Source organism: Carcharhinus amblyrhynchos, chromosome 18, assembly GCF_965287045.1.
Source record: "Carcharhinus amblyrhynchos chromosome 18, sCarAmb.v2.hapA, whole genome shotgun sequence".
In the NCBI taxonomy this organism is placed as follows: Eukaryota; Metazoa; Chordata; class Chondrichthyes; order Carcharhiniformes; family Carcharhinidae; genus Carcharhinus; species Carcharhinus amblyrhynchos.
In genome coordinates this window covers 4,320,856-4,336,914 of record NC_137341.1, presented here as the reverse complement: position 1 = coordinate 4,336,914, position 16,059 = coordinate 4,320,856, and the positions used below count along the sequence as shown (strand labels likewise).

At 47.4% G+C, this 16,059-nt stretch overlaps 1 protein-coding gene across 2 annotated transcripts in view; it reads right to left on the bottom strand.

Moving 5' to 3' along the window:
* Positions 1 to 16,059, bottom strand: part of rhbdf1a (rhomboid 5 homolog 1a (Drosophila)) — a 163,150-nt gene that overhangs the window by 123,334 nt on the left and 23,757 nt on the right. For both annotated transcript variants that reach the window (XM_080206281.1, XM_080206282.1), the window contains exon 3: positions 11,010 to 11,146. In XM_080206281.1, the coding sequence (XP_080062407.1) occupies positions 11,010 to 11,146 (137 nt within the window). The remainder of the gene's footprint in view (positions 1 to 11,009; positions 11,147 to 16,059) is intronic.

Genomic DNA, 16,059 nt, shown 5'->3' with positions numbered 1-16,059 from the left:
GAAGGTCCGAAGGGGATGGGAAGGTCCTTCATGCAGTGGAGTGGAAGTGAAGGAGGTCAGCAGACAATTGACAACAGGAGGCGCTGCTGGGCGGGCAGCAAGTGAGAACATTCTCACTGGGTCAGCAGCGACAACTTCCTGCTCAGAAGACTCTGCTCACTGACACCGGGAGTCTGCAAACGCGGACAGCTCCTCATCGACCGAGACAACATCTCGGACAATACAGAAATTACAACCTTTTGAAACCTGTTGGTCATAGATTCCTTGTTTATCCATTTACTATAGTTATCGATCAAATCCAGGCACTCTTCCTACATCCACTTCAAATAAATTGACATGTACTCATCCCCATTGTTCAGGAAGGCGAATGGGATGCTGGCCTTCATAGCGAGGGGGATTGAATATAAAAGTAGGGAGGTCTTGCTGCAGCTGTATAGGGCATTGGTGAGGCCGCAGCTGGAGTACTGTGTGCAGTTTTGGGCGCCGCACCTGCGCAAGGATATTTTGGCCCTGGAGGGAGTGCAGAGGAGGTTTACTAGGCTGATACCAGAGTTGAGGGGGTTGAGCTATGAGGAGAGGCTGAATAAACTAGGCTTGTACTCGTTAGAGTTTAGAAGAATGAGGGGAGATCTCATTGAGACGTATATGATGATGAATGGGATGGATAGGATAGAGGTGGAGAGACTCTTCCCGCTCAAAAAAGACAGTAGGACTAGGGGGCACAGCCTCAAGATAAAGGGGAGGCGGTTTAGAACGGAGTTGAGGAGGAACTTCTTCACTCAAAGGGTGGTGAATCTCTGGAATTCTCTGCCCATTGAAGTGGTGGAGGCTGCCTCGCTAAATATTTTTAAGAAGCAGGTTGATGGGTTCTTGATAAGAGAGGGGATTAAGGGTTATGGGGAGAGGGCGGGAAAGTGGAACTGAGCCACAACAGATCAGCCATGATCTTATTGAATGGCGGGGCAGGCTCGAAGGGCTAGATGGCCTACTACTGCTCCTATTTCTTATGTTCTCTTATGACAAAACGGTATAGATGATCCCTGTGTGCCCTTGATGGATTCCTCTAACAATATCTCTCCATTCCTTGGTGGATTAATGACTCTTCAACACGATGCAAGGATGCAACCTTGCCCTAATCCCTGAACAGTGGCTCTCCAATGATAGCCACTTCTCCTGACGGGGGAGAGCTGTGGTGCAAGGGGACCGTGTCCCAGACTTTGAGAAGGTCCTGGTTAAATGTGGGCAACGCCTGCAAGGAGTTCCAAAGACCCTCCAGACTTAGGACAGGAGAGCCAATCATTTTAATGACAAGTCAGGACACAGCATGATGATGAGCACCGCTGCCTCACAGCACCAGGGACACAGGTTCAATTCCCGGCTTGGGTCACCGTCTGTGCCCAGTCTGCATGTTCTCCCCGTGTCTGCGTGGGTTTCCTCCGGGTGCTCCAGTTTCCTGTCACAGTCCGAAACAGGTGCCGGTTAGATGCATTGGCCGTGCTAAATTCTCGCTCATTGTAACCCGAACAGGCGCCAGAGTGTGGCAACGAGGGGATTTTCACAGTAACTTCATTGCAGCATTAATGTAAGCCGACGTGTGACGAATAAATAAACAGAAACACCACATAATGCAAAGACACGGTGATAAATTCATTGTCTCAATTTTCAAGATCGTACTGCCTTGTTCACACCAGGGGTGGGGGGGTTGGGGGTGTGTGTCACACAAAATCATCCCCACTGATTTTCGGTGGGCTATTGGGATGGCACAGTAGAACAGCAGTGAGCACTGCTGCTTCACAGCTCCAGGGTCCTGGGTTCGATTCCCTGCTCGGGTCACTGTCTGTGTGGAGTTTGCACATTCTCCTCGTGTCTGCATGGGTTTCCTCCGGGTGCCCCAGTTTCCTCTCTCAGTCCAAAGATGTGCGGGTTAGGTTGATTGGCCATGCTAAGAAAGTTGCCCCTTAGTGTCCAGGGATGTGTCGGTTAGAGGGCTAAGTGGGTACAATATGTCGGGATACGGGTTTAGGGCCTGGGTGGGATTGTGTTCGGTGCAGACTCAATGGGCTGAAGGGCCTTTTTCTGCACTGTAGGGTTTCTATGATTCTCGGAGTTTGCACATTCTCTTCATGTCTGTGTGGGTTTCCTCTGGGTGCTCTGGTTTCCTCCCACAGTCCAAAGATGTGCGGGTTAGGTTGATTGGCCATGCTAAGAAATTGCCCCTTCGTGTCCAGGGATGTGTAGGTTAGAGGCTTTTGTGGGATAATATGAAGTGCAGAGGAGGTTTACTAGGCTGATACCGGAGTTGAGGGGGTTGAGCTATGAGGAGAGGCTGAATAAACTAGGCTTGTACTCGTTAGAGTTTAGAAGAATGAGGGGAGATCTCATTGAGACGTATAAGATGATGAATGGGATGGATAGGATAGAGGTGGAAAGACTCTTCCCGCTCAAAAAAGACAGTAGGACTAGGGGGCACAGCCTCAAGATAAAGGGGGGGCGGTTCAGAACGGAGTTGAGGAGGAACTTCTTCACTCAAAAGGTGGTGAATCTCTGGAATTCTCTGCCCGTTGAAGTGGTGGAGGCTGCCTCGCTAAATATTTTTAAGAAGCGGGTTGATGGGTTTTTGATAAGAGAGGGGATTAAGGGTTATGGGGAGAGGGCGGGAAAGTGGAACTGAGCCACGACAGATCAGCCATGATCTTATTGAATGGCGGGGCAGGCTCGAAGGGCCAGATGGCCTACTCCTGCTCCTATTTCTTATGTTCTTATGTTCTTATGATATGGGGGGAGGGTCTGGGCGGGATTGTGTTCGGTGCAGACTCGATGGGCCGAAGGGCCTCATTCTGCACTGTAGGGTTCTGCGATCAGCAATAATGTTTTATTACCCGCTAATCTTGCTGTCAACATAATCAAATGTTCCCATGTCTGTACAACAGATCACAGAACTCACACAGCAAGATATCAGTGGAATGTTCGTCAACTCTGCCAGTGTAAGATCTGATGTCTCTCACTATGTCCAGTCACCAGCCTTCATCAGCCGAGACCTCAAATAGGTCAGCAACTACAGCTCATGACGTTATTCGTGAGGCTGCATGTTATCTGTTCAATCCTTCCTTCAGTTGGCAGTTCTGAGACAGAGCTGATAAAACCCACTATGTGTTGAGGGGGGAGGGAGGGAGGAGGAAGTGGTGGGGAGGGGGGAGGGAGGGAGGAGGAAGTGGTGGGGGGGGAGGAGAGGAGGCAGTGGTGAGCAGGGTTGGGGGAGGAGGAAGCAGATCAAATAAATAATGAAACAGATCAGCCAGCTTGGACAGAATTATAAAACTTTTATCAGTTCATAGAATCAATGCACAATAGACTGAACAACAGTTCACCTGGGCGAGTAAACTAACATTTCTTCCTCTGCTTCATTCTCATCAGCAACTCACTCATGTACAGGGATAAACTGGGATGCAAATATTATTGTTTGTTAAAAATGGGAGAATCTCAACAGTCAGCTTCGATGAAGAATAAAGGTGAAAATACAAGCTGATGGGGGTCAGACGGCACGGTAGCACAGTGGTTAGCACTGCTGCTTCACAGCTCCAGGGTCCTGGGTTCGATTCCCGGCTCGGGTCACTGTCTGTGTGGAGTTTGCACATTCTCCTCGTGTCTGCGTGGGTTTCCTCCCACAGTCCAAAGATGTGCGGGTTAGGTTGATTGGCCGTGCTAAGAAATTGCCCCTTAGTGTCCAGGGATGTGTAGGTTAGAGGGATTAGTGGGTAAAATATGTAGGGATATGGGGGTAGGATTGTGTTCGGTGCAGACTCGATGGGCCGAAGGGCCTCTTTGTGTACTGTCGGGATTCTGGTGTTTGGCAGAAGTTAGAGCAGGGGCCTGTTTTACTTCGTGTCCTGGTTAGTCCTTGGTATTGGAGAGCATTACCTTTGTTGGTTTGACATTGGTGTTTGAAGGCCAGCGAGATTGGATGGGATTGGATGTCACGGGTTGGTCGATGCCAGCTGACAGCAAAGCAGGAAAGGAAGGAACTCGATGGGTTGTCAGCTGCCACCTTAAGTGGCTTGACACGTGCTGAGAAACATGGTTTATTTCACAGAGTGGGGGCCAGCGTCTGGAACAAGGTGTCAGAGTTAGCAGTAGAGGCGGGTACAATTTTATCTTTCAAAAAGCATTTAGATAATTACATGGGAATAGAGAGATATGGGCCAAATGTGGGCCATTGGGATTAGCTTAGGTGTTTTAAACAAAAAGAGCAGCATGGACAAGGTGGGCCGAAGGGCCTGTTACCATGCCGTAAACCTCGACAACTATGACTCTATATTAATAGGTTAAGTAAGTTGGCAAAACATTTGTAATGTGGGAAAATGTGAAGTTGTTCATTCTGGATGGGAGAGGAAAGTATTATTGTACCCCTTGAATATTATTTAAATGGAGGAAAACGAGAGAAAACGACAACGCAAAGGGACTTGGGGGTACTTGTGCACGAAACACAGAAGGCTCGCCCACAGGTACAGCAGGTAATCAGGAAGGCTCATATAACGTTGGCCTTTATTTCGAGAGGTTGGAGTCTAAGAGAAGGGAAGTCTTGCTGCCACTGAACAAGAGACCACAGCTGGAGTATTGTGAGCAGTTTTGGTTCCTTTATTAAAGGAAAGATTGAAGGTAGATCGGAGAAGGGAAAAAGAGCAGCATGGACAAGTTGGGCCTAAGGCCCTGTTTCCACGCTGTAAATCTCTCTGGCGATCAACTGTATGGCTTTAGTGGCACATTGCTTTCTAGTCAGCGATTCCCCCCCAACTTGTCATCACAGCGTTAATAACTAGCTTTGCTAGTCTTTGTTTCACGTTGCTGCCATCTGCTGTCAAGTATTCAACTGCAACCGCTGGTCAGATTGAGGCGATAACATACCCATGTGGTTTTGGCAAAAACAAGACACACTGGGCGGGCAAGGCGTTAATCTTGGCAACACCTTCAAGGTCCTTCGAGATGGCCAACCTGCAGGCTTGGGCAGCGACACTGAGTTTGGCATTTTGGTACAAGGAGTTGAAGCCTGCAAAAGGAAACGCCACCCCATGGCTCTTCAAGCTTCTGCTTGCTGTTTGAGATGCGGCCTGGCACTCGTGCCCCAATGCTCCCGCCTCACGGTGCCCAGCTGTTTCACAGTCAACCAGACATTCTTGTGGGCCTTGGAGAGCGACCCAACAGATGGTCACCAATTGATGACTGCTGGAGACAACCTCTGAAACTCATCAGGAAAACCTCCTGGGGCGCTTGGTCAAAACCAGGGCATCCGAACAACATTCATTCCAGAACGTCTCGGAGGGCCTGCCCTGAGCATGTTAACGATGCTCCCATATGTTGTAAATTTTCAGTCAACGTTTTGAAGATCATCAGACTCTTAAAATGGCCGCCGCAAACCACATGACCTTTGGCAGTCACGGCTCCAGACAGCTCCGAAACTCCAAACAAATAACAAATTAAATCCAGACATGCACAGCCAAGCAGCCAGGAAATTCCCACACTGCTTCACTCCAGGAGTGGCCATCAACAAAAGCGGCACGGTAGCACAGCGGTTAGCACTGCTGCTTCACAGCTCCAGGGGTCCTGGGTTCGATTCCCAGATCGGGTCACTGTCTGTGTGGAGTTTGCATATTCTCCTCGTGTCTGCGTGGGTTACCTCCCACAGTCCAAAGCTGTGCGGGTTAGGTTGATTGGCCATGCTAAGAAATTGCCCCTCACTGTCCAGGGTAGCGGGAGTTAGACAGATTAGTGGGTATAATATGTAGGGATATGGGGATAGAGCCTGGGTGGGATTGTATTCGGCGCAGACTCGATGGGCCGAAGGGCCTCTTTCTGCACTGTCGGGTTCGATGATCTAAAAGGATTACAGCATTCCAGCTGCCTAGCCTTGCTCCATTCACTGCAACGGGACTGGAAAATCCCAGCTGTGAGCGAGGTCATAAGAAATAAGAAATAGGAGCCTGAATAGTAACCACATATCTGAAAACCAACATAAGAACATAAGAAATAGGAGCAGGAGTAGGCCATCTAGCCCTTCGAGCCTGCCCCGCCATTCAATAAGATCATGGCTGATCTGTCGCTGCTCAGTTCCACTTTCCCGCCCTCTCCCCATAACCCTTAATCCCCTCTCTTATCAAAAACCCATCAACCCGCGTCTTAAAAATATTTAGCGAGGCAGCCTCCACCACTTCAACGGGTAGAGAATTCCAGAGATTCACCACCCTTTGAGTGAAGAAGTTCCTCCTCGACTCCGTTCTAAACCGCCCCCCCTTTTATCTTGAGGCTGTGCCCCCTCGTCCTACTGTCCTTTCTGAGCGGGAAGAGTCTCTCCACCTCTATCCTATCCATCCCATTCATCATCTTATACGTCTCAATGAGATCTCCCCTCATTCTTCTAAACTCTAACGAGTACAAGCCTAGTTTATTCAACCTCTCCTCATAGTTCAACCCCCTCAACTCTGGAGAATCCGACCCGGAATGCTTATTCACCTGACCACCCAGCCTTATCTGGGAAAGGACTTTGCCAACAGATCAGATGGGTGAGTCATAAGAACATAAGAAATAGGAGCAGGAGTAGGCCATCTAGCCCTTCGAGCCTGCCCTGCCATTCAATAAGATCATGGCTGATCTGTCATGGCTCAGTTCCACATTCCCGCCCTCTCCCCATAACCCTTAATCCCCTCTCTTATCAAAAATGCATCAACCCACGTCTTAAATATATTTAGCGAGGCAGCCTCCACCACTTCAACGGGCAGAGAATTCCAGAGATTCACCACCCTTTGAGTGAAGAAGTTCCTCCTCAACTCCGTCCTAAACCGCCCCCCCCCTTTATGCTTGTTATCTGTTTTTAAAACAGTAAGAATCTACTCTGTAGAGACAGCGTGTGACCATCAGAAAGCCATCAAACTAGCTGCAGTCAACAAAGCAGCCAAAGTCTTGAGCAGCAACACTTGGAAAGTGAGAGAAGGACTCTCCCCAACCTGTTCTAACCTTTAACTTCATCAGGAAACCAACCTCGTGGCAAATTAATGACAAGATGCTTTGCAGCTGCCTGAGAAACACTGGCTTAGATGATCTTCAGTTCAATGAAAGGCATCAACTCACCTAAGAAACTGCAGCTCTGCCACAAAAGAGGGACTGAGACCTCATAATCATATTTTTGTCAATTTATTTGTATCCAATCATTGCAAGTCAAAGTGTGTGAGAGGCGAGTGAGACAGAGGTCACGTTTTTAAAATTCTGGGGCAAGTGTGGGATAATAAATAACTGTTATTTAAAAAATACAAAAAAGCTTGCTGCTGGAATTATTTAAATCGATCCAAGACTCTCAAGTGTGAGAAAATACACACACCTCATATTCAAAGCACTGATTGTGAATAGTAAGAGAATAAATAATTCTGCCCAAGACAGTATGCTGCTCTCGTTCAGTAGACACTCACTTGGAAAAGAATACTTGTTCACGGGCATCTTGTTCGGGAAACCTCTTGGTCTGACTTGAACTCAGTTGGAGGTAACTGAGTTAGTCTTCCTTCTCATCATAAACAATGATGTTTAAGTGGGCTTGACTTGTTTCCACTCACCACTGTTCCACGGCATAAAATCTTTGTTTTGCTTGTGGGGTGTTGAGTAACATTAATACCATAGATTGTAGTGCTTGCACTGTTGATCTAACTGTGACACAGGAAGGGTAAGAACGGTTCCTCATTTCAATGGTCAAACCTTAAGACATTTTAATAAGCTGGGCTGGGCTGGGTGATTATACCACTGGACTAGTGCCCAGACTAATGCTCTAAAGACATATATTCAAATCCAACTACAGCACAAAGGGGAAGCGATGGTCTCAAAGTATTATCGCTTGCCGCTTAACCCAGAAACCCAGCTAACGTTCTGGGGACCCAGGTTCGAATCCCATAACGGCAGATGGTGGAATTTGAATCCAATAAAAAAAAATCTGGAATTAAGAATCTACTGATGAGCATGAAACCATTGTCAATCATTGGAAAGACCCATCTGGTTCAACAATGTCATTTAGGGAAGGAAATCTGCCGTCCTTAGCTGGTCTAGCCTACTCCAGAACCACAGCAATGTAGTTGACTCTCAACTGCCCTCCAAGGGCAACTCGGGATGGGCAATAAATGGTGGGCAGCCAGCGATATCCATGCCCCACAGATGAATAACAAAAAAATTGATGGAATTTGGATGCAATTAATAAATCTGGAATTGAAAGCTAATCTCAGTAATGCTGACCATGAAGCCACTGTCATAAAAACTCATCTGGTTCACTCACATCCTCTTGTGAAGGAAATCTGCTGTGCTTACCCAGTCTACATGAGAGTCCAGAGCCACAGCAATGTGGTTGAGTTTTAACTGCCCTCTGAAATGGCCATGGCAAGTCACTCCGTTCAAGGGCAAACGCTAGCCCAGTCAGCACATCCCATCACAGAATGGATAAATTGTTTTTACACATTTCTCCATTTTAAATCCTTTTGTCCGATGCTTAAAAACTACATTTCAAACAATGTTGACCAATTATATTACACACCAGCAATTAAATACAACCTCAGTTATCTCAAAAACCAAGCTAAAATTGCCTTTAATTTGATAGGTGTGCATGAGCGCACGGTTACGTTTTGTAGTATTTTGCGAAATTCAGGGTATTTTAAAGTAGAATACTTTACACCAGGACACGTTAACACAAAGGCTTTATTTTGAGACATCTGCCATATTTGGACATTGTCACCAGTCTAACTGCTGCCTGTTTCATTTTCCCTTCCGCAAGGACTTTCACTATATCAATCTGTAATTGACACTTAGTATTAAATAGAGGTTTTCAAATGTTGAGAGGTATAGATAGGGTGGATTCTAAGAGGCTATTTCCCAGGGCTGAAATGGTTGTTACGAGAGGACGCAGGTTTAAGGTGCTGGGGAGCAGGTACAGAGGAGATGTCAGGGGTAAGTTTTTCACTCAGAGGGTGGTGAGTGAGTGGAATCGGCTGCCGTCGGTGGTGGTGGAGGCAGAGTCGCTGGGGTCTTTTAATAGACTTCTGGATGACTACATGGGATTTAATGGAATTGCGAGTTACAGATAGTTCGATGTCCTGGTAGGTATGGATATGATTGGCGCAACTTGTGGGCCGAAGGGCCCGTTTGTGCTGTAGTGTTCTATGTTCTCAATGTACAGAGTGAAGAAAGCTACATTAAAACAGAACACATTATACACTTTATAGAGGTGGAAAAACCACATTAAACAAAGTAATCCAGCTTCTAACTTTTGCACCACGGTTGACGAATCTGCAAACACTTGAGGACGAAACGTACGCGAAAAATAATCATAAGAATGAGGCATCAGAGGGTTGCTGTTAATAGTGAAAATGGAGACCATTTCCAGCACCTTCAGGAGATGCAGGTATCATAATATAGCCATTACATGGATTTATTCCACATGAAGTGAGAGAGTTATTGATTGTAAAGCAGACACTCATTTCACTTCAGAAGCGTAAGGTGTACAGAAACAATCCTGAGAGCAAGATGTCAAATTTGTTAATCTGTGAATTGCAGATTTTACACATTCTGATTAGCTGCCCATCAATCACTGATCTCCAATGAGAATAGTGGTAAATCCCTGATTAAAGACACACTTGGGTTCAAGGTGGAGATGGTCAGGTTTATATGTAGCACATGCCCTGAATGAGCGGAATGACATGAGCAACCTTTCTCTCATTCCTGCTCTCACCATTGTTGCTGACAAATTCATAGAAGCAGAGAGGATAGGAGCAGGAGGAGGCCATTTGGCCCTTCGAGCCTGCTCCGCCGTTCATCACGATCACGGCTGATCGCCAACTCAACAGCCTAATCCTGCTTTCTCCCCATAACCTTAGATCCCATTTGCCCCAAGTGCTATATCCAGCTGCCTCTTGAATACATTCCATGTTTTGACATCAACTATGGAAATGAACTCCATCGGCTCACCACTCTTTGGGGGAAGAAATGTCTCATCTCCATCCTGAACGGTCGACCCTGTCTCCTCAGACTGTGACCCCTGGTTCTGGACGTCCTCACCATTGGTAACACACTCCCTGCATCTACCCTGTCTAATCCTGTTAGAATTTTACAAGTCTCTGTGAGATCCTCCCCCTCATTCATCTGAACTCCAGTGAAAACAATTCTAACCCAGTCCATCTCTCCTCATACTTCAGTCCTGCCACCCCCCGAATCAGCCTGGTAAACCCTCAGTGCACTCTCTCCAGAGTCAGAACATCCTTTCTCAGAAAAGGAGAGTAAAACTGCACACAATACTCGAGACATGGCCTCACCAAGGCCCTGTGTAATTGCAACAATGCATCCCTGTTGCTGTACTCAAAACCTCTCTCAATGAAGGCCAACATTCCACTTGCCTTCTTTACCACCCGCTGCACCTGCATGCTTACCTTCAGTGACTGGTGCACAAGGACACCCAGATCCCTCTGCACACTCCCCTCTCCCAATTTACAGCCACTCAGGTGGTAATCTGAATTCTCTTCTGAGATGGCTACTGCCGGAATACCGAGTGTGATAGATTCTGGAGAAGCTACTCCAGTTTCCATTCAGGCTCACATGAATGAAAGCATTTTATGATCTGTGCCGTCTAAATCAAGGTTTTATTTCCGTCACCCAGTTGCAGAACCCAATGAAGACATCATCAAGATCGCAACGTGTTTATTAAGCATCACACACATTTCTAATGTGATCTCAACAGTGTGGAAGACAACATGACTAACTTATTTTGGGAACAAGTGCAATAATACATGAACAGCTGAGTGTTTGGAGCCTATTTTTTGCTTGTGCCAGCGGCCTTCCCTGGGGAGACTGCCTTCATTCCAATCCCGTATTTTACAAGTATTTTCAACATTATTAGCTCCGACACACCACGTCAGTTACTGAGGCCAAACAGTCCAGAGACCTCACCCTTGCCAAACAGCAACAGGGATCTTCAAACGTGCTCAAAAGATGCTTACCTTTTGATGGTCTGGGTTATCGAGGTCTGCCTTTGAAATGTAGGCCGCCGGTGCTCATTTGGTGGTGATGATATTCTCGTGCTTTCAGGTGGCATGCTGACACTCCGCAAATACTGCTGGTGCCTTGAAGCTTGTCCCTGAAATGAGGCAAAAAGAAAATGACTCCGATCTCATCCGGGTAACTTCAAATTCATCAGCCATATCCACAACCGTCGGATCCCTGCAGAGCAGGAGGAGGCCAGCGAGTCTGTACCAACTCTCCAAAACAGCACCCATCCCAAACCCCACCCTATCCCCGCAACCCCTCGTATTTACCAGGACCGATACACCTAACCTGCACGTTTCCTCCCACACCCCAAAAACGTGCTCTCGGGCTGATTGGTGTTAACAAATTAGCCCTAAATTAGTCTTCCCTCAATCTTCCCCAATAGGCGGAGACGAAGGTCATAGGTAGAGGAGGGCACTCACAGTGTTGAAATGGCGGCGCGGGCTCGTTGGGCCGAAGGGCCTGTTTCCCGTGCTGTGTTGTTCTTTGGATCGTGGGAGGGAACTGGAGCACGGGGAAAATCCATACAGACAGCCACCCAAGCTGGAAATTGGCCTAGATCCCTGGCGTTGTGAGACAGTAGAGCTAACCACCGTGCCACCCTAAATACCACAGGCAGAGTTACAGAACTTGGGAACTCCCACGTGGGGCCCACGTGCCTGCCAGGAGTGACGTGGGTGCTTGTGCAAAGCACATCTTTGTTTTATTGACTATTTCCAGCGGAATTCACCCTTTTATTTGGAGCATCACTTTGCCTCCAGTTCATGTTTCAGTTGCCTTGTTTCTGATTCATGTGAAATGACATCTTGTTGGGAATTCCTCCGCTGGGAGTCATTCAGTAAATGTGGTGTTTTTCATTTCCCCCACAGGGATTGGAACACACTTAAATATGCTTCAATTTCATTACGTCTTATTCTTCTAAACTCTTGAGAAAATTGGCCCAGTTTACCCAATCCCTTGGTATGGTCCGACCCAGCCCATTCCTGAATCCATCTCGTGAATCTGTCGACTGAATCGATACAGCATCTTCAAAGGCATGGAGAACAAAACTGTGCACAATACTCCAGGTATGGCTTCAATAAAACCTCGATAATCACAGAAACAATTCTCTTATACCCCAACCTTTCTTAATAAAGGCTAAAATACCATTTATTTTCTCAATACCGACATGTTAACAATCTGTGATTCATGTAAAAGGACACTCAAATCCTTCTAAACACACGTACTTGTCTTTTTTTTTTATTCATTTGTGGGACACGGGCATCGCTGGCTGGCCAGCATTTATTTCCCATCCCCAATTGCCCTTAGAGGGCAGTTGCAAGTCAACCCCATTGCTGTGGCTCTGGAGTCACATGTAGGCCAGACCAGGCAAGGATGGCAGATTTCCTTCCCTAAAGGACATGAGTGAACCAGATGGGTTTTTCCGACAATGGATTTCACGGTCATCAGTAGATTCCAGCTTTTTTTTAAACTAAATTCAAATTCCACCATCTGCTGCGGCGGGATTCAAACCCGGGTCTCCAGGAGAGTTTCTGGATTAACAGTCAAGCATTAATACCACGAGGCCCTCTCGTACTCTGCTTTTCCATCATTCTGACCAGAGAGAATAACTTCACATTTCCACACGTTACTCTCACTCTCTCCTTAGCTTTGAAGAGTCAGTTTGGATATGCCACCTCACATACCTTCATCTACGCTGGCCTCCTTTTGGGACGTGAATGACTTGCAACTGATACGAATGGTAAATACCACAGATGATGTGGAGATGCCGGCGTTGGACTGGGGTGAACACAGCAAAAAGTCTGACAACACCAGGTTTAAGTCCAACCGATTTATTTGACAGTAAACTCACGAGCTTTTGGGGTTTGTCCCTTCGTCAGGTGAATGGAGAGTTCTGGCCTCAGACAGAGCATATAACAGCACAGACAGTTTACAGATTACTGATTAGAATGCGAATCTTTACACCTAAATAATAAATCGGTTGGACTTAAACCTGGTGTTGTCAGACTTTTTACTGTAAATACCAGAGATCACATAAGAACATAAGAAATAGGAGCAGGAGTAGGCCATCTAGCCCTTCGAGCCTGCCCCGCCATTCAATAAGATCATGGCTGATCTGTTGTGGCTCAGTTCCACTTTCCCGCCCTCTCCCCATAACCCTTAATCCCCTCTCTTATCAAGAACCCATCAACCCGCTTCTTAAAAATATTTAGCGAGGCAGCCTCCACCACTTCAACGGGCAGAGAATTCCAGAGATTCACCACCCTTTGAGTGAAGAAGTTCCTCCTCAACTCCGTTCTAAACCGCCTCCCCCTTATCTTGAGGCTGTGCCCCCTAGTCCTGCTGTCTTTTTTGAGCGGGAAGAGTCTCTCCACCTCTATCCTATCCATCCCATTCATCATCTTATACGTCTCAATGAGATCTCCCCTCATTCTTCTAAACTCTAACGAGTACAAGCCTAGTTTATTCAGCCTCTCCTCATAGCTCAATCCCCTCAACTCCGGTATCAGCCTAGTAAACCTCCTCTGCACTCCCTCCAGGGCCAAAATATCCAAACACTGATTCTTTGCAGCACTTCACCAATTACATCCTGCCATTCTGAAAACGACCTGGATATTCCTACTGTCTATTTTCTGTCTGTTAACCAACCTTCAATGCACGGCAAGGCATTGTCCCCGATCCCCTGAACTCCAAATCGGTGCAGCAAACTCTTGTGAGTATATTTAGATTTTCGAAGACATGTGATAGCTGCTGGCTCCGCCTCATTTACCCCGTTAGTCGTACACTCAAGACACTCTCATCGATCTGGCAAACTAATGCAGCTGAATATTTTGAGAAGGTAACAAGGAGGGTCGATGAGGGCAGTGCGTTTCAAGGAGACCGGATGGATTTGAGCAAGACTTTTGCCGAGGTCTCATCCAGCAGATTGATTCGCAGAGCTCATGTAATCAGAGGAAGTCAGATCCAAAATTGGCTCAGTGCCACTCTGCAAAGGGTAATGGTTGATGGGCATTTCTGTGACTGGAAGGTTACAGGGCTTACTAGTGGGTCCTTTAATTCTCGTGATATGTCAACACACACCAATAATTTAGCCTTAAACGTCTTGCCCTGCTTGTCGCCACTCCTATTCTTGCGTCACAGCGTGCCATACTCCACCACGACTCATTGGCACCATTCTGTAGTGTCCCTCACCCAAGGCAATGCCTCTTTCTGCTGTCCTCCAATTCACCCTCAAGGAGAAATCGCCGTAGCTCTGATTCAAACGGCTGAAATACTGATACTTTCTTGAACGGTGTCACTTTTTCCAGAGCAGTTTTTGTTCTTGCGATTTGCAATCTCATTTCCTTTGTCATATGCTGTGTATATGGAATCTTGAGCACGTCGTAGCAACCACATTTTCTTCCACGGATCTTTATTGTCCAGGTTTCTGAGGCAAACAGTGAAGTGAATAGAATGGACATCTCCTGAGTTCCGCCATGGACTCCCACATGGAGTCATAGAATCCCCACAGCGCAGAAGGAGGTAATTTGCCCCATCAGGTCTGCACCGACAACAATCCCATCCCAGGCCCTATCCCCGCAGCCCCACACATTTACCCCACTAGTCCCTCTAACCGACGCATCCCAGCACACTAAGGGGCAATTTAACATCTTTGGACTGCGGGGGGGGGAAACTGGAACACTTGGAGGAAACCCACGCAGTAACGGGGAGAATGTGCAGACTCCGCTCAGACAGTGACCCGAGCCGGGAATCGAACCCGGGTCCCTGGAGCTGCGAGACAGCAGTGCTCACCACTGTGCCATCGTGCCGCCCTGGAATCAGGCAAGGCATTTCCTCTGGAAAAACCTTCATGGGCAACTGGGCCATAGATTGGAGGTTCCATTGGCAGGTTCAATGCAACAAAGATCTGAATGCTGCTCAGTCACAGTCAACCCCTCAAATAAAGTGTCATATAATGCACCTATCGATCGGAAAGACTGACTCGAGGGTCCCACTCTCTAACAGATCACTCAATGCTGTAATGTCCTCTTCCTCATCATTTCCTTCTGAAAGACTAAGTTGAGGTCCATCAGATGTTCATGCCAATGGCCGCCATCTTGTCACGGCACCTCTGGATCTGCACATCTGGCCAAGCTTCGTAAAGACCAGAGAGATTCATAAGTTCAATCTTTGCCCAGGGTCCAGTGGATGATGTATAGAACCATAGAACCCTACAGTGCAGAAAGAGGCCCTTCAGCCCATCGAGTCTGCACCGAACACAATCCCACCCAGGCCCTACCCCCATATCCCTACGTTAATCCTGTACACTAATGCCTCGAACCTACACATCCCTGGACACTAAGGGGCAATTTCTTAGCATGGCCAATCACCCTAACCCGCACATCTTTGGACTGTGGGAGGAAACCGGAGCACCCGGAGGAAACCCACGCAGACACAAGGACAATGTGCAAACTCCACACAGACAGTGACCCGAACCGGGAATCGAACCCGGGACCCTGGAGCTGTGAGGCAGCAGTGCTAACCCACTGTGCTACCGTGCCACCCCGTCTCTGTGACGGAAAGGAACTCAGCGCAGATTGAATAAACCCCCTTTAACTGCCGTAGGCTGAGTCTCCACTGATTACAAATAGAAAGTTGAAGATTGTTCCATCAAAGACAATGGGGTGAGTTTTTCCATTCCGCCTGCCACAGGAATCCTCGTGGGCGAGGGCCGGACCATGGAAAAATCCACTGACCTGGGGAGGGATTTTCCAGTTTCGTGGGCGAACGCGGATGGAAATTCCTGCCCTGCAAGTTGCTCAGGTCATCTTTTTTTCTCAGAATCCTGAGAAATACACCCACATCTCTACTCAATAAGGATGCGAGTTGATTGTGGACAGAAAAATCAGTGATTTCCCACCCCTTGAAACGAGGACAAGCAATTATGCTGTAGAACTGGAGGGCACAGCCTCAAGATAAGGGGGGAGCAGGTTAGAACGGAGTTGAGGAGGAACTTCTTCACTC